At 42.9% G+C, this 19,532-nt stretch overlaps 1 protein-coding gene across 4 annotated transcripts in view; it reads right to left on the reverse strand.

Annotated features, from left to right (window-relative positions):
- Positions 1-19,111, reverse strand: part of Aplp2 (amyloid beta precursor like protein 2) — a 64,835-nt gene extending 45,724 nt beyond the window's left edge. For 3 of the 4 annotated variants that reach the window (XM_005346992.3, XM_005346991.3, XM_005346990.3), the window contains exon 1: positions 18,919-19,111. In XM_005346992.3, the coding sequence (XP_005347049.1) occupies positions 18,919-19,023 (105 nt within the window). In that variant the 5' untranslated portion in view covers positions 19,024-19,111. The remainder of the gene's footprint in view (positions 1-18,918) is intronic. The other variant, XM_005346989.3, reaches the window with a different exon arrangement.
- Positions 19,112-19,532: the final 421 nt, after the last annotated feature.

A 19,532-nucleotide genomic window follows, 5' to 3' on the forward strand; every position in this document is an offset into this window, starting at 1 on the left:
CTCTGCCTCCCGAGTGCTGGGATTAAAGGCGTGCGCCACCACCACCCGGCTTTCTTCTTTTTTTTTTTTAAGACCTAAATTTAACATACAAGACTTTAGAGTAAAGAGGACTGACGATCTAAAAGAACAAAATTTGTCAAACCCAAAAGGCAAAGTATAAATTAGAATTTGATTGATTCTGTCGATTACAAAATTACTATATTGATTAGCTTTAAAGACCTTAGCATTTGGGGCCGAGGGTGTAACTCAATGACAGCATGTACGGTTGGAATGTGCAAAGCCCTAGAGATTCACTCTCAAGACTGAAAGATAATTCTGACAATTGCAGATGGGAAGACTTAATATTGTTAAAATAACATTACGACCCAAAGCAGTCTACAGACTCAGTGCAATGTCTTATCAAATCTCAACAGCTTTTTAAAGAAATAGAAAAGGCCAGCATAAAGGTCATTACGGGATCTCAGAACCTTGAAAAGGAGTTCAGAAATAAACCAAATATATGGCCAACTGATTCTTGACAAAGATGTCAAACCCATGTGACAGGAAAAGGAAAACTCCTTGAAAACAAATGGTCCTGACTGGATAGCAACCTCTAAGAATGAAACTGGACCCCTACCTTACATTTCCTATAAAATAAAGGGCCTGGGGAGATGAGTTGGTGGGTGAAAGCAAAGGACTCACAATCTAATCTAATCCCGGCATCCACATAAAAGCTGGGGCATGGCTGCACACACCTGGAACTCAGCTTTGGGAGGACGAGGCAGGAGTGTGCCAGCCAGTCAGTCTCGCTGAGACACTGAGCTCAGATTCAGAGGGAGCCTGTCTCAGAGAAGGGTGTAGACAGAGATATTCATTCGTTTCCCAACTGCTCAGACCAAATAATCACACAGAAACTATATGAATTACACACTGTTTAGCCAACAGCTTATGTGTATTCCTAGCTAACTCTTACATCTTAAATTAACCCATTTCTATTAATCTGTGAATCACCACGAGGTTGTGGCCTATTGGTAAGGTTCTAGTTGGTGGACGTCTTTCTCCTTTGGCAGCTACATGGTGTCTCCTTGACTCCGCCTACTTTCTATATCTCTATTCAGATTTTCCACCTGGCTTTACTCTACTAAGCCACTGGCCAAAAAAAGCTTCTTTACTAACCAATGGTAACAAAACATATTTATAGCATATATAGGGGAATCCCACATCGAAAGGGACTAAACATCCTCCTTTGGTTTCTTCAGGCACACATGTATACATTCTCACGCAGATTAACTCAAGACTATGGAACACGTAAGCTTTACGCTACAACTCTCAGAAATCTTAAGGGAAGAACTCCATGACAATATTTCTCAGATATGACATTAAAACAGGTAATTACAGGGAAGAAACAGAATTCTAAGTTTCACTTTATCAAATTTAAAAACTGTACATCAAAGGACACTATCAAGACTGAAAAGACATGAGACAGTATTTGCGAATCACTGCTCTGATCCATATCCAGAAAAATAAAAGATCCAGATAAAATGAAAAATAAAATATCCAGAAAAATAAAATTCCTACAATTCAATGGCATCAAACTGTCTAGTCTGGGGCTAGAGATATGGCTCAGTGGTTAAGAGCACCGGCTGCTCTTCCAGAGGTCCTGAGTTCGATTCCCAGCAACTACATGGTGGCTCACAACCATCTGTAATGATATCTAGTACCCACTTCTGGCATGCGGGCATACATGGAGGCAGAATGTCATATACATAATAAATAAATATTAAAAAAAACTGTCTAGTCTGAAAACAAACATTTTGAAAAGACATTTCTTCAAAGAAAAGCCAACATGAAAGGACATTAAGTACCACTAGCTATCATACTAACAAACCCATACCACAGCAAAGATGCAGCTCCACAGTTAGAATGCCTGTCATTGAAAACTAGTAACTCTTTTTTTTTTTGTTTTTTTGTTTTTTTGTTTTTCGAGGCAGGGTTTCTCTGTGGCTTTGGAGCCTGTCCTGGAACTAGCTCTGTAGACCAGGCTGGTCTCGAACTCACAGAGATCCGCCTGCCTCTGCCTCCCAAGTGCTGGGATTAAAGGCGTGCGCCACCATCGCCCGGCGAAAACTAGTAACTCTTGAGGGTAAAAGAATCATTGTCAAGGATATGGAGAACCAGGAACTGCTAATGGGAATGTGGAATGTAGAGTCACTGTGTAAAAACAGTTTGGCAATTTCTCAAAAATGAAAACAGAATTGCCAAACACCCAGCAATCCCACACATGGCTGTGTGGCCGAGGGAACTACGGCATGATCTGGACCGTGCTCACTGTAGCACCAAGACGCAAAACAGTGTACCCCACTATCCTAGCGCCCACAAGGCCCCTTCTCAATGCTTGGCAAGGAAAAGCAAACAAGAGATAATTATAAATTTAGGTGTAATCCCAGAACTGAATGGCAGGAGAACCAGGAGTAAAACAACCAAAAAGGAGAGGGAAGAGCGGGAACAGATGGAAACGGAAGGAGAAAACCCTGTCTTTATAACAACATTAGTTAACAGGGAAGACATTGTTGCATAAAATAAACCAGTGAGAGGTCAAAACTGAACATGATTCCACTAGAGTATGTCATCTGAAATAGCAAAACTCAGAGAAAAAGAGATCAGAATGGTGGTAACCAGAGGCTAAGTGGGGGAGAAAAAGTTACTATTCAACAGGTATAAGTTTCTTTATAAGTTTCTTCATAAGTTCTAGAGATCCACTATACAATTCTGTCTAATCCTTAATAGTGTATTGTGTGCTTAAAATTTTAAGAGTGTTAGCAAAAGAGCTTGGCAGGCAGAGTGTGTATTCCCCAAGAATACAGACCTGGGTTTGATCCTCAGAACCCACATAAAAAATCCTAGGAACAGTAGCATACATTACAAATGCCACAGAACAGGTAGGGGCCAAGCAGATCTCTGGGGCTCACTGACCAGCCATCTTAGCCTATTTGGCCAGCCAATGAGAGATGCTGTCTCAGAAAACAAGGTGGAAGGTGTCTGAGGAACAAGGATGTTCCTACACATGTGCACTCAGACATATGTACCAACATATGAATATATATCCAAAGAGCTCACATTAAATGTTACCAACAATAAAAAGTTAACTTTTAAAATTATAAAATTTCACATATATATTTTACTATAAACTCACAAAGATGTGGATTTTTGAACTGTGTGATTTAAAGAATTTTTGTATCTTTTGGCTAAGATGTAAACTATTATGAAATAAACCTCTATAATCAGTAAAGAAAGGGAGGATAAGATAGATTAAAATATCCTATATTAAAACACTGACCAGGCACTGACTGCCATTTTGCGCACAGAATCATATTTTTCACTCATCTCAGGAACTATGGTGCCTTTAGTTATGTTCTGTCAAAACACCTTGCATAGCAATTCAATTCATGCTCACTAATAATGATTAACTATGCAGAACTTCGAATGAACCAATTACCATGCCAACACCTTCAACTTTTAAACAGTCAAATACAGAAGTCCTTTAAAAGAAAATGTAAATGCATTTTTTTATCTGGTGTGTGCCTGCTTCTCATGCACCGTGTGTGTGAAGATGGCTTCAGAGACTAAAAGAGGGTGTCAAGCCCCCCAGAACTAGACTGCAAGTGTTTGCGAGTCTCCCAATGTGAGTGCAGGGACTGGAACTCGGGTCTTCTGCTAAGTGCTCTTAACCACTGTGCCATCTTTCCAGTCCTCTGGATATTCTTTTAAATAATAGTTTTAGTTATAGCTTAAAGAATTGTAAAATTCCACTACCTGCTATTTCCATTAGAGAAATGTTAGGAACATGTGTGACAGAGAGAAGGGTCAGCAGCTGCGAGCACTTGCTGCACACTCATGAAGACTGATGTTTGGAACCCCAGGACCCACGTGAAACTGGGCACAGTAGCAGCTATCTGCAATCGAATTATCAAGACAAAGAGGGGTGTTCCTTGGAGTTCACTAGCCAACCAATCTAGCTGAATTTGAGAGCTCCAGGTTCAGTAAGAGGCTCTGTCTCAGAACTATGGTGAGAGTCAATGAGGAGGACACCAACCTTTGGTCACCGCCCCCAACATGGTCAAATTACCAAAATATGCCTACCATTTAGGTCTCCTGCCATTAGCAGCTGGTAGATTATCAAATCTCAATTACTTCAAGTGTTTGGGGGGGGGAGAGAAATGCTTGAAAATTTACAGTTTTTAATGTATTCCACTGCACATGATCACCAAATTTAAGATTTCCATCTAGAAAGCACCAAAAAAGCACCAATCTATCAACCAAGTGCTTTTCATTGGTAATTTTTTTTTTTTTTGAGGTTTTGGAGCTTGTCCCGGAACTAGCTCTTGTAGACCAGGCTGGTCTCGAACTCACAGAGATCCGCCTGCCTCTGCCTCCCAAGTGGGGGATTAAAGGTTTTGGAGCTTGTCCTGGAACTAGCTCTTGTAGACCAGGCTGGTCTCGAACTCACAGAGATCCGCCTGCCTCTGCCTCCCAAGTGGGGGATTAAAGGCGTGCGCCACCACCGCCCGGCTTTTCATTGGTATTTTTAAAAAGGCACTTTTGTCTATCATTTTCTCGCACACCCTTAAGATATGTGTAAAATACATCAAAATATAGTCTACTTGATGGTGGCAAGTCCTTCTCTAAAAATAACAATCTATTTATGCAAACATCTGAATCAGAATTGAGGGTATGGAAGGCTACTTCAGAGAGTGAGTACTGTCCACTTAAAGCTTCAGCAAGTCCAAAATTTCCAGACCATGAGGGTGAGTCAATTAAAAGTAATTTCAAACCAGGCGATGCTTTAAAACATTTTATGTCCTGCAAAGTTACTCAATACGTTAACTGGAAAAAATGAGTTGCAAAAATATAAGGGGACTCTACTATTTGAGAAATAAGGATGGCCAGAAAAATAAAATAGGCTATTTATCTAGACGGCAATTTACTTTTTGTTTTTGTTTTGCTTATCAGTATTTAAATTGCTCATAGCAACTACATAATTCTTCCTTAATGGGATTTAAGGAAGTTCCCACAAAAATCATTTGAGAAGAATCTATTTTTAAAAAACTTTACATGTGTTGCAGGCATGTATGCACCCAAACACCACTTAGCACACACTTAAGCTCATGCTACAGCTTAAGCTACAGCGACCTAGTCCTTTCTAGGTATTTATAACAAGACATTTTAAGAAGCAAGTATAACCTGAGATGCTTCACTCAGGTTCAAGTAGTATTGTGCTACTATGGGAAACCTGAATTCCTAACATGCTAGTGATTTGGTTAAGAAAACTGAAAAATCGTATTTTTCCTTCATTTTATAAGACTAATGACCACCTAAATGATGAGGCCTAATGGTTAGGCTTATCCAAACGTCTTGGTACTCACACTGATTTGAGATACCCTACTTCAAAGGCCAACTGTCCTCCAGTTAGCACAATTACAGAGCAAGTTCACACTTACTCGTCCGACTGGTTAAGTTACTCATGTGCACTCACCTCAGCGCACACATCTGCAGAACAGATAATCCTAACTCCTGTCCTGCTCCAGTGGATACGAAAAACACCAGACACTGTAACTGCTCCAACCAGCACAAGACTGCTAATCATTTCTACTTTCTTAATTACTTAAAGATTCGCAGGAATACCAGCCCCAACACACAAATACCATAATTTCAGACAGACTGCCCAAGGCATCAAAACATGTTCAAAGATAAAACACAATATTGGGAATTTCAATTGTGTACTGGCTGGTTTTGTGTGTCAACTTGACACAAGCTAGAGTCATCAGAGAGGAAAGGACTTTGGTTAAGGAAATGCCACCATGTTGTAAGGCATTTTCTCAATCAATGATCAGTTGGAGAAGGCACAGCCCATAGTGGGTGGTGCCATCCCTGGGCTGCCAGCAAGCGGCTTCCCTCCTTCAACAATGAACAGCAATATGGAAGTGCAAGCCAGATAAACCCTTTTCTCCCCAGTCTCCCTTTTGGTCATGGTGCTTGATCTCAGTAATAGAAACCCTAACTAAGACAAACTGTGACCTAAAAATAACGTTTTCAATTACAAAACTGGAATTAAGAATTCAATGGATGAACAGGGCTGTGGTGGCATATGACTTTAATCCCATCACTCAGGAGGCAAAGGCAGAGTTCGAGGCCAACCTAGTCCACAGAGCAGTTTCAGAATAGGCAGTGCTATGCAAAGAAATCCTGTCAAAGGAAAGGAAAGGAAGGAAAGAAGAGAATTCTATGAATAGAACTGGAAAGAGAGCTCAGATGGCAGAGTGCCTGTTTAGTATGTATCAGGCCAGGGTTCACCCACAGCAAGGCACAAGCTAGGCACTGTGGCATCGACCCAACAGGCAGAAGGAGGATGACATGGTCTATATGACTCCCTGCCTCAAACAAAGAGAAAAAGAAATAGCAGTTTTAGTGGGGCAATGTCTTAAGATATGTTTTGGAGTCCTATAGGAAAAGAAATAATTAGGCAGAATGAGTTATTTAAATAGGTATTTAGATATTTTTGAAAAGATAATGGCCAAAAACTTACTAAAAGTAATGAAAAACACCAAATCACACATATTCAAAGAGCTCCGCATGCAGACCTCATGCCTAAAAGCCAGGTGACAGAGGAAAGAGGATCAGCAATGGAGTAAGTTCAAAGTCATCCCGGACTATGTGAGATTATCTTAAAAAATAAAAATAAATGCGGGCTGGAGAGATGGCTCAGTGATTAAGAGCATCGCCTGCTCTTTCAAAGGTCCTGAGTTCAATTCCCGACAACCACATGGTGGCTCACAACCATTTGTAATGAGGTCTGATGCCCTCTTCTGGCCTGCAGACATAAACACAGACAAAATATTGTATACATAGCAAATAAATAAATAAATATTAAAATAAAATAAATAAATGCATAAATAAATAAATTGCCCCTAAATATACAGTGGAAAAGTATTTAAGGGCCTGGAGAGGTGGATCAGCGGTTAAGAGCATTGCCTGCTCTTCCAACAAAGGTCTTGAGTTCAATTCCCAGCAACCACATGGTGGCTCACAACCACCTGTAATGAGATCTGATGCCCTCTTCTGGCCTGTAAGCAGACACACAAAATATTGTATACATAATAAATAAATTAATTAATTAAAAAAGAAAATACTTAAGCGCAAAACTCAACAAAAAACATTTTTTAAAAAAAGAATAATGGAAATGCTGGGCAGTGGTGGCGCACGCCTTTAAACCCAGCACTCGGGAGGCAGAGACGGGTGAATCTCTCTGAGTTCGAGGCCAGCCTGCTCTACAGAGCAAGTTCCAGGACAGGCTTCAAAGCCACACATAGAAACCCTGTCTTAAAAAAACTAAAAAGAATAAAAACATAGGAACAAAATATTGATAAAGGAGCTGGGGAGATGGCTTAGACCACAGTGATTTATATAAGTGATCTGAAACACTCAGGACCAGGAATGGACTATGATAAAAGAGCTATCAGACCTGGTACCAGAGTAACTGAAAGTATTTAACACTTGTGTATGCATGTGCTATGTGAAAGTGGCTGGGTGTGTATGTGCCATAGTACAGGTGTGGAGACAGAGGACAACTTCAAGAGTCTGTCACCTACCAGGTCCTGCAGGTCACGAAAGCTCAGTGGCAAGCACCTTTACCTGCTAGCCCATCACTGTTGTTACAACAGGTTGGTAACAGAATTTCTATTTATCACACTAAATTATTACTGCTGTTGTGTGTATGATGGAAGGCATGCACATGTCATGGAATGTTTGTGGAGGTCAGATGACAACTTTGTAGGGCTGGTTCTCCCCTTCCAACTTTATATGGGTTCTGGGGAGTCAAGCTCAGCTTGCCAGGCTTGTATAGTAAGCACTTTACCCACCAAGACATCATGCTAGCTCTTTTATCGTCTGAAAGATCATATTTCACTTCTGGGTATTGACGGTTATAAGTCACTTATTAGGGTTAGTTAAATTCTTTGAAGAGGATCTGTAGCTCTTTTCTCTAGTTACTTTTAAGCTTTGCTTGCTGAACCTTGTTTTCCGTAATTTTCTGCAAGCATGAGGACACACGTTGAAACACCAGAATATAAAAAGGCAGGCAGGTGTGGCCAGGTAGTGGAGAATTAAAGGTGGCGCATGCCTTTAATCCCAACACTTGGGAGGCAAAGGCAAGCAGATCTCTGTGAGTTTGAGGCCAGCCTGGTCTACAAAGCGTGTTCCAGGACAGCCAGGACTACACAGAAAAACCCTGTCTCAAAAAACCAGAGGGGAGTGGGCAGGTGTAGCAGCGCAGGCTTGTAAGTCCAGCACTCGAGAGCAGAAACAGGAGAATCCCTGAGGCTTGCTGACAGCCCTGAACTGTAAACCCTAGGCCCCAGTGAGGAACCCTATCTCAAAAGACAAAAGTAGACAGCTTCTAAGAAATGACACTTGAGGCTAACCTCTGGCACATGTGTGCACATACAAATGCATACATGTATGCACATATACACATGTGTTCGGTACTTTTTAAAACCGGTAAAGGCAAAAACTTACTAAGTAGAAGTTTTAAAGCATGAAGGCAGTTTTTTTTCTTCCAGAAAGAGAAAGCAAAACTTGTTAAAAATAATGGTGGGGGGAAGGGGGGACTGGAAATAAATCACAACAGTGGTGTGGCCGGAGAGATGCCTCAGCGGTTAAGAATGCTTGGTATTTTTCCTGAGGACCCAAGTTTGGCTCCCAGCACCTATATCCAGCGGCTAACAAGCGCCTCAGCATTGATGTCAGGAGATCTAGTGCTTTCCTTGGGCAACTGGACTGGACACACATGGTACGCACATGTGCGCATGCAAACATACACACACATAATGAGGTTTTTTTGTTTGTTTGTTTTTTAGTTTTTTAGTTTTTCGAGACAGGGCTTCTCTGTAGCTTTGGTTCCTGTCCTGGAACTAGCTCTTGTAGACCAGGCTGGTCTCGAACTCACAGAGATCCGCCTGTCTCTGCCTCCCGAGTGCTGGGATTAAGGGGATTAAAGTAAAGGAGTGTACCACCACTGCCCGGCTAATAATGAGAATTTTTAAAATATGCATTTTTCAGTTACAGAAAATTAAAATATTCAGGGCAGCAGTGGTGCACACCTTTAATCCCCGCACTTGGGAGGCAGAGGCAGGTGGATCTCTGTGAGTTCAAGGCCAGCCTGGTCTTCCGAACAAGTTCCAGGACAGCCAGGGCTACACAGAAAAACCACGACTCAAAAAATAGAACAGTATGTGTGTGTGTGTGTGTGTGTGTGTGTGTGTGTTGTAATAATCCAAACAACATGAAAACAAGATTAGAACATATATAAACAAAATATACAACTTCTCTTGTGCACACAAGAAAAAACATTTTAGTAATATATGTTTTGGGGCTAGAGATATGGTTCAGTGGTCAAGAGTACTGGATGCTTTTCCAGAGGCCCAGGATTCAATTTCTAGCACCCACAGGGCAGTTCATAACTGTTTGTAACTCCAGTTTCAGAGGCTCCAACACCCTCCTACAGACATACATGCAGGCAAAATATCAATGCACATAAAATAAAAAATTTTTTTAATGTTTCAAGAAATTTCAAAGGCAACCATCAAATAGACCAAACACTCTGACCATAATACAATTAAGCTTAAATAACAAAGACAACCAAAAAGCTCCACATAGCTGAAAATTAAGCAATATATTTAAATGTGAAGGCTTATATGTCAAACCCACTTTGGGGCATGAAGGCAAAATACGAAACACAATTTTAGCAAACCAATCCAAAAAAATAAGTAAAACAAAACAAAACAGTAGTGGGAAAAAGGAGGACTTTGAGACTGTAACAGTTTGGGAGGAAGAGGGAAGGAGAATAAAGGATATTCACAGGGCTAGAGATATGGCTCAGTGGTTAAATTACTAGCTGCTCTTCCAGAGGACCCAGGTTTGATTCCCAGTACCAACTGATGGCTCACAACCATGTATAACCCCAGTTCCATCCTTTGCTAGTTTCTGCAGGCAGTGATGTACACACATAATGCTCGTGTACACACACAGTGCACGTGCACACACACATACGGCAAGACACAGTCAAAGACTTCTTATCTGGGATCTTTAAATATCATATAAATGGTAAACACAGCTTCCCTCGGAGACCAGGGATAACAGATACTCCACCAACGCTAGCTTTTTCACCTACATAAAACATTTATTAGAGTTTTCTAGCCAGTGCAATTAAGCAAGAAAAAAATGCTTATACGGACTGAAGATAGGGCAGTCACAAATCACAAAATACATTCCTAAGTAAATTATTAGAATTTAGACAGAAACAAAGTTATTGGACAAAATGACAATTTTACATTATCAACAGTGATGGAAGAAATGTCAAATTTCTTCAAATGATCCATACACTCAGTGCAATTCCAAACAAATTCCAACAGGTATGTATTTGGTGATGTGGTAAACATACAAAGATAGGTTTAAAAAAAGAGAAACAGGTAAAACAACCAAGTTGCAAAGGGCTTGTTCTAGTAAATGTGAAATGTATTACTTAGCACAAGAGCAGAGAGGGCAATAGAACAGAAATTTAAAACAGAATCAAAAATAAAGGCACTTAATAGAGAGACACCGTGGAGTACAGGTCTGCAATTCTAGCACCAAGAGACTGAGGCAGGAGAATCACAAGTTCAAGACTGAACTGGGTACCTATCGAGACCCTGACTCAAAACAAAAAATGAACAGGTCTGAGACAGTCTCAGCTACAACACACTTGTCTGGCACATGTAAAGCCCTGGGTCCAATATCCATTGTCACCACCACACCACCAGAAACTGGAAAACAGCCAACGCTGACAGGAAACAGCAGGCTCACTTTCTGTATGACATATACTGGATACTTGAATGGAAAAAAGCAGAACTTCTTCAAAAACATTATTAAGAGAGTAAGGGGTAGGTAGGCTGGAGTTGGTTCAGAGGTTAAGAGCACTTGTTTCTGCAGAGAACTTCAGTTCTAGTTTCAGCACCCACACAGCAGCTCATAACTAGCTCTACCTCCAGTTCCACGGGATCTGATGCCTTCCTCTGTCCTCAGAGGGCACTAAGCACAAGACACATATGGAGACAAAACACTCACGCATATAAAAAATTTAAAAATAAATCCTTTGTGGGGTTTGATTACTTCAGCAGTAGAGCATGTGGTTAGAATGCTAGAGACCCTGGGTTCAATTTCCAGAGCCTGAGAAAACAAAAATGTTCTCAGTAAAGCCAGGGAAAAAGCACATCTTAACTCCAAGTGGTAACAACTCAACTGTCCAAGGGCTATGTAAGTTGTGGTTTATTCAGACAATACTGCAACAGAAGGCAGTAAACAACATTTCTGCTCAATACAAACAACTCTCAAAAACATGTTTAGTGAAAGACACCAAATAGTAAGGAATATGTTGAGTAATTCCATTTACATGATCTTAAAAAGTGAAAAAGGAAATGTCAATGAGGACATCTGCTAAGACTGCAAAGAATAATACCTAATAGCTGGGGAGAGTTACTTCTGGAGGACAAAGAATAAATACCTAATAGCTGGGGAGAGTTACTTCTGGAGGACAGAAAGGAGATATGTTTTGTGGGGGTTTTTGTTTTTTATTTTTTTTTGGGGGGGGGGAACCTTGGAAGTGATTCATGACAATATGCTTAGTTACTTTCTTTTCTGTATTTGCAACTTTTAAAAGCTCAAAAATAAGGGACAGTTGGGCCCAAATTTCAGTTGGTAGAGTAAGTGCCTAGTATGGTCATGGTCCCAGGTTCCAACCCCACCACAGTATAAACCGGGCCTGGTGGCACAGACTTGTTAACTCCAGCAAAGGAAGTAGAAGAGAAAAGTCAAAGGTTAAACTGAGCGTGGTGTTGCACACTTTTAAACCCAGAAATGGGGAGGCAGAGGAAGGGGTTTCTGTTAAGTTCAAGGCCAGCCTGGTCTACAAAGGAACTCCAGGCCAGATAGGGATACACAATGACACTTGGTTTCTTTATTTAAAAAAAAAAAAAAAAAATGCTGTGGAATATTATTTTTAACTAGGCAAAGGTGTGTTGAATTTGATTCTGCTGCCTTTGTTGACAATGCAAAGATGTGCTACATTTGTTTATGCTGCATTTGTTTAACTATGCTGCTCTTTCACCTTGCCAGCCTAAGGCACCTGATTGGTCTAATTAAAAAACTGAAGTAGCTAAGCAGGAGAGGGATAGGCAGCACTGGTGGGCAGAGAGAATAAATGGAGAAATCTGAGCTCGAGAGGAGAGTCCAAGGCAGAAAAAAAGGGAGATGCCCAGGGCCAGCCAGTCAGCAGATACAGAACAGGACATACAGAAAGAAAGGTAAAAATCCAGGGAAAACGTAGATGAAGAGAAACAGGTTAATTTAAGTTAAAGAAAAAAGCTAGCCAGAAACGAGCATAAGCTAAGTCGAATATTCATAACTAATGAGACTCCATGTCAGCTCCGTGGGAGCTGGTTGGTGGCCCAAAAGGAAAAAAAAATCCAGTACAAAAAAGTCAAGGTTATCCTCTGCTACACAGGAAGTTCAAGTCCAGTCTGGGCTGAGACCTGGGGTGGGGGAGGGGCAGCACTGAGACAGTCCAAAGGTAAAGGCACTTGCTCCTGAGTATAATACCCAGGGATCCATGTGCTGAAAGAGAACTGATTCCTGCCCGCCCCTCCACACACACGTGCACACGCAGGCACACTGGTGCACCAGTGCACCGGAACGCTCTCTCAGAAAACATCAAAACAACAAAAGACTTGCGAAAAGCCCTGCTAGGGAGGCCAGCAAGTGAGTGGGCACCTTGACATGTGCTTTCCACATTCTTACCTCATGAGATCCTCACAGTAGGTTCAAATAAGGAGGAGCATTGCATCAGTAAACAAAGCATTCCATCTCATCCGCTAACTTTTTACTCAGAGTAATTCGGTAGGTAGGAATACTTGTTTCTCTTTAAGAAACACATATAGGGCTTCCCAAGTGGAGAGTGCTCTTGTAACAGACACTGGATTGCTACCATCAATAACTCTCCAAACCAAGTCCAATCTGATTCAAGGCTGCTTTGTTCTCCAAAGCAGGTCCAAGAGATCAGAGACTACTGAAGTTGGCCTATCCCTCTTCTACACAGCCTTGCACTGGTTAAAAGCACACAATACTAATTTTGGCCAGTGACATTTAAGGAGTCTCTTGCCAGCAAACTGGGAAATGTTTCTTCGCCACAAAGGGAGACACACAAGACAACTTTCTCCTCTGGACATTACCATCTTCAGAGAAGTGAGTCTCAGGAAGGCAGAGTAAAGAGTTGCTCAATTAACTAGCTTTACAACTATCCCATGCCAAAATTTAAGTAACTTCTGTCTGAACCTCAATTTTACTAATTACACAGCTCACTGACCAAGATTTGTAAAATACATCCTGAGCTGGCAGCCTCTTCCCTGAATAAAGCCACACTGCCAACTCTGATACAACCACCTCACAGTGAATAATGCTGTAATGTGTGTGTGTGTGTGTGTGTGTTAGAACACAAAGATAAAACAAGCTTACTAGGGCTGGAGAGATGGCTCAGAGGATAAGAGCACTGGCTGCTTTTCCAGAGGTCCTGAGTTCAATTCCCAGCAACCACATGGTGGCTCACAGCTATCTGTAACGAGACCTGGTGAGTTCCTTGCCAGCAGTACATTGTATGCTTAATAAATAAATAAATCTAAAAAAAAAAGCTTACTATAAAAGAGTTTGCACTTTATGAAAAAAAATCACCAAAAGGTTTTTATAATCAATGAAAATATATAAAATGGCAAAGTTCCGTATAATGACATGAAAGAGTTATTGAGGTTGGTGTGTATCAGTTCATAATATAATTTGCATGAATTTACAGAAACCTAGAGCCAGAAACATCAGGAAAGAAAAGCACTGGACTTAGAATAAAACAGACAGACTCATGCCCTGGCCAGTCTGTATGACCATCAAACCCTGGAATCTACTAGAGTCAGTTTTTGGGTGGTAGTGAGAATACCTATTTCACCAGACTAAACTGGTGTGGGGAGCATCGCTCATTTGGTACAGTATTTTCCCTAATTTCAGTTACCTGATGCTGCCAATGAAATCCTGAAAACACATGCAAGTGCATTTGGACAATAGGAAGCAACAGATGCATGCAGCTTCCACTACTGCATCATTTGGCATCCTGCACAGAACCAATAAGCGGTTAGTACTACTAGACAAATAATAAAGGAATAGTCAGCTTCCTAAGCTTCCTATTTTAAAACATTACAGGGGCTGGAGAGATGACTCAGTAGTTAACAGCACCGCTGCTCTTCCAGAGAACACAGGTTCAATCCCGAGCACCCAGAGTGACTCACAACCACCCAGTTCCCAAAGCTCTGGGCCCTAATCTGGCATCTTCTAGTGCAAGTATGAACAAGGTATAGATATACATTCAGGCAAAAACACACATACAGTAATAGCAATAATAATGAAAGCAAATACAGTTTAAGACAACCTCATTTAAATAATAAAACACAGCTGGAGAAACAAATCAGGGCAGAATACTTTTTTCTAGCATTCTTTTAGGTCTTAATATTCATTTCTCACCAGAAAAAAAAAATTTACTTCTCAGCTGGCCGTGGTAGCATGCCTTTAATCTCATTACTTGGATGGCCAGAAACAGATTTCTGTGAGTTTGAGGCCAGCCTGGTCTACACAGCAAGGTTCCAGGCCAGTCAAAACTATATAGTGGAAACCCATCTCAAGAGAGAGAGAGAGAGAGAGAGAGAGGAAAAAAAAGACAAAAACTCACTTCTTTATTTATTTATTATTTTTTTTTGCTTTTTTGAGACAGGGTTTCTCTGTGGTTTTGGAGCCTGTCCTGGAACTAGCTCTTGTAGACCAGGCTGGTCTCGAACTCACAGAGATCCGCCTGCCTCTGCCTCCCAAGTGCTGGGATTAAAGCGTGTGCCACCACCGCCCAGCAAAAACTCACTTCTCAAAACTACAACACTTCATGATGGTTTAAAAAAAAATTATTCCCTCAGCAAAAGTAATTATTTGTTGTACTTGATACACAGGACTGGAATCCCTTCCTATCTGAATGCACCTACATGGTCTACTTTTCAATTGAAGCCATAAATCAAGGTACAGTATACTAAACTCAATTAAGCTTTGAAGTAATCTAGTTTATCACACTAAAAAACAACATGAAAATCAAATTAGAGGCAATTTAAAATTCTCTTCTCAACTGGCCCTTCCATGGCAACTGCAATCTAACAGAGATTAGCTCTTACCTTTAGTACACAGAAAAGTTATTTTCTGTAAGTAATTCATTTTTTTAAGAGAATTAAAAATAAGTGCTGATACCAGTTTCAATATGCAGAATGCGCCACTTTTGCAAAGCTCCTATACATCATATATCTGGAAATGGAAACATCACCAAAATTTTTGATGCTGAGTGCAGGTAAATTTCATGAGCGCTGTTTGCACAATTTTGCATTTTTGCAAGCTTGGGGTCATTTCTAATACAATTTGAACTGAAGAAAAATGTTAACAAGGGGGAAAAAAATAACATTCAAAATTGTGCTTAAAAAAAAAAAAGGCCACCCCCCCAACCCAAAAAAAACAAAAACCACAAAACTAGGGCTCATGTCAACAACTTGAAGCAAGACTATGGGGTAGGCGGTAGCATTGTAATATATTCAGTTGTGCTGACAACGTGCAGGACCAGCGTGAGTTGAGCACACCTGTGCACCAGAACTATAAAGGGGCTTACATAGGTAGCAATCAATTTTCTAGCAGCCACATCAGAGCACAAAGAAACTGAAAATTAATGTAAATGCATTTTAATTAGTCAATGCATTAATATAAAAGTTGATATACTTTAAGTTTTCATACTGAGTCTTCACATCCTACAGAATATGTTACTTCACAGCGCATCTCAATTCAGAAGCTACAGTTTCACAGGAAAATACCCGACTGGCATTTTATTTCATAAAATAAACTTTTTAAAGCAAATTCAGAAAATGAAGCTTCTTCAGAGTTTGTTTTCCCAGTCAATGAGATGCCTCAGTGGATAAAAGCATTGTTGCCAGGCCTGATCAATTGAGTTTGTTCTACAGGACCTACACAGTCAAAGTAGAGAAGTGACTCCCACACTTTCTCCTATGACTAAATGTATTCTTACAAATATTTTAAAGAGGGGCTGGAGAAATGGCTCTGATTGAGAGCGCTTCCAGCTCTTCCCAAGGGCCTGAGTCTGGAGCGCGGCATGCACATCAGGTGGCTCACATTTAATCACTTGCAACTCCAGCTCCAGGGAATTAATCCAACAACCTCTTTTGGCCTCCAAGGGTACACATATGCCTTATACTCAACAAAGATACATATGCAAAAATAAAAATAAAAAATAAACCTTTTAAAATATTTCAAGGAATTTTTTTCAAAACTGCAAATATACACTTCTTTCTTCAACCATGTAAGGCATGTAGCAAGCAGGATTCCACGTCACTGGTAGCCGGTCACACTATGTATGACTGCTTAGTTTTAGACGGGAATGAAATAAATCCCTTGCACAAAAGAGGACCGGATTGGTAAGCCTCAGTGAGTTCCTCTGTTGCCAGCAGTGTTTTTAAAACATAGCTGTAACAGAAGCAGTATCCTGATAGACTCCGACTTCCAGTCTTTCCACCTTGGTTGCTGTACTTGCGCTTCCTGGACACTGTGCTCAAAAGACTGCTTTCAGATGGAGCTGAGCAATCAAGTTCTGGCTCTCAGATACTTCAACATCCATAGTAAAGGGAACAGTTTGGGCACAAGCACAAATCTTGTGGTTCCTAAGTGGGACTTCAAACACAAGAGAACTTGCCCTGGGATTTATGAAAGGAAATGCCCCGAGCAGAGGGAGGTGGTTTAAAAAAAAAAAAAAACAGGTGTAAGAGATTAATTTAGTCACCACCAAGCAACAGTAAAGATTCTCCAATCAATAATTCTGTGCCAAGCAACCTGATCAGATCAGGGATTTGGCCAGAATCCCTCTGGCTAATCTCAATAAGGGCCTTCTCAAAGACATCCTGATTTAAGCCATTCTCATCTAAATTAAGGCTTTAGCAATCATTTGCCTAACAGCAAGTACAAATTACACACGTGAGTAAAATTCTGCCAGTCAGCAAAAAATAAAGACCACTTGAAAAGATGACAGTGTGAATGAATACAGTTCCAAGGAAACGAAGTTTCCATAAAACACCATTTTTAAAGCGTTTTGCAAAAATGATTCTTACTTTGTTTAGCGAGACTTTTCAACTCACCAGTGTGGCTAACAGTCAAAACAATCCCTGTAACAACAAACCCTGATAATGGTATTTTCCCCTGGAGACCTGTTAATGGGTTCTTTAAAACTGGTGAATCCTGTGCTGCGAATTCACTAATGCCTGAGGTTTCTCACACCACTGGGAAGTGAGGCTGAGTGCGAACAATGGTTTTAGACACCCTGAACCATTACGTCCCACCTAAAATATAAAACTCAATTTCCCTACCCCCAACCTCTTACCTGCTTTATGTAGCTATTTCCACAAGACAGCTTATCCGGGATCACAGACACCGCCTACTTACTGTGTGGAGGGCAAAATAATCTAAAAGTTCATGTATATGAACATCAGCTATTTTCCATTTAGCACTTATCATCTTTTCCTCCACCTCAGTGAAAAAGTTTTAAGCAGGATGTATACAAAGGTTTTCTTGAGCTGTTCCACCAGGAGGATTTTTCCTCATCAGATTTCTTTTACCCAAAGACATATTTACACATTCTGTAGAAATGGATACATCCTAAACTGGGGTTTTACTCATAAAGTTCTCAGGTAATCCCTATTTAATCAAACGCAATCTCTGACATTAGCTCAACATGCAGAAAGCCACGGTGGTTTTTAAATACAACGAGCAGGCACTAAGAAATAAACTACACCAGAAACACACATTCCAGCCCAACGGCTGAAGCACTAATTCGAGAAAACAGGTAAACAAAGTCCCACATCTCCCTCGGCGACAGAGGGTTCTTGCGGTGAGGCTAGGTGCAGAGCACGCCGCAGTACGCGGTCCACACCCGCTTCTTCCAGCTCCCTGAACTCCCCGCCAACCACCAGGGACCCCCGCCACTTCACCAGGGCAAGCAAAGATGTTAACAGGGGTGACCTCTGGTGCAGAGCAACCCGTGGGATTCTGACCCCGGGAAAGTACTCCTGAAAGGCTTTTCCGATGTGTTGGCGGGGACCTTCCCTAAAGGCTCATCGTTCGTGGGAACAGGAAAGCCCGACTCCCTAGTTTGCCAGACTTAAGCAAACGGCTGGGAGGCGGTGGAGGGCGCAGGGCGTCCCGCTGTCCCGGCGGCGTCTCCCCGGCATCTCGGCCGCTCGCCAGGGCTGGAGCCGCATCCCCGCTGCCAGGTCCACCTGGCCAACCAAGGCTGCGAGCCGGCTGCCAGGTGCGAGCCCGAAGCCGAGGCCCCGCGACCGCCGCGGGGACCAGGGACAGCGCGCCGGCCGCCCCCATTTAGAGAGCCGCTGAGCCGCAAGGCGCACGGCCGAGGCGCGCACCGTCCCGAGGGAGGGAGGGCGCGCGGTGCGGAGTCCCTGAGGATGCGGCGGCGCCGCCGGCGGGTAGGGGGCTGGGGCGGCCCCGCAGCCCCAACGCCTTTCATTTGGCCTCTGCGGCGACGGAGGCAGCCCGACCTCGGCGCTAAGCTCTGCGCCAAGCTGAGGCGCGCGGGCGGGGGGCTGGGGCCGGCAACCCGCAGCAGCGCCGAACCTCGCGACGCGCCCTCGCCCGTGGACCCACGCCCGCCCCGCAGGCCGTGCTCCCCGGTGGCCGGAGGACACACCGCTCCGGCACTCGCCCGGTCCTCACCTCGATGTAGCCAGCCAGAGCCGCGGCGGGTGCCGTAAGCCCAAGCAGCAGCAGGACAAGAAGCTTGCCGGTGGCCGCAGCGGCCGCGGTCCCAGTGGCCGCCATCCCTCTCCGGGTAGCTGTGGCGCTGGACGCTCCCGCTCTCACTGGCGATCAGATCAGAGCGCTTTTCGCACCGCGACCCAGAAGCAACTGAAGCCCGTTCGCCGCCGCCCCGGGGGTTTTACACCGACCGGAACTGACTTCACAAAACCACACCTCTCTTCAGCAGGGCCCAATACGAATCCGCATAACTGGCCTAAGATGCCGCCCCTTGCTCAGCCCAGATCCAATCAGGGCATGGACGCGCCCGCTCCCCTCCCCGCCCAGCGCGCGCCCCCGCATGGCCCCGCCCCCACCCGCGGCGAGCCCCGCCCCCGCTCCGGACCCGGGGCCGGGGGGCGCACGAGTGTTCCCGGGGCGGACTGTGGGTTGCTGCTCCTAGGGCAGGAGGCTCCGGTGCGGTTATCAGTCGGTGTGGCTCCGCTTCATCCGCCCTCAGCCTCGGGATTCGGGCAAGCCCCACTCCCCCACCCCGGCGGGGTATTTTCCATATTCCTTTGGGTACCGCCCTC

Source organism: Microtus ochrogaster, chromosome 5, assembly GCF_000317375.1.
Source record: "Microtus ochrogaster isolate Prairie Vole_2 chromosome 5, MicOch1.0, whole genome shotgun sequence".
NCBI lineage: Eukaryota > Metazoa > Chordata > Mammalia > Rodentia > Cricetidae > Microtus > Microtus ochrogaster.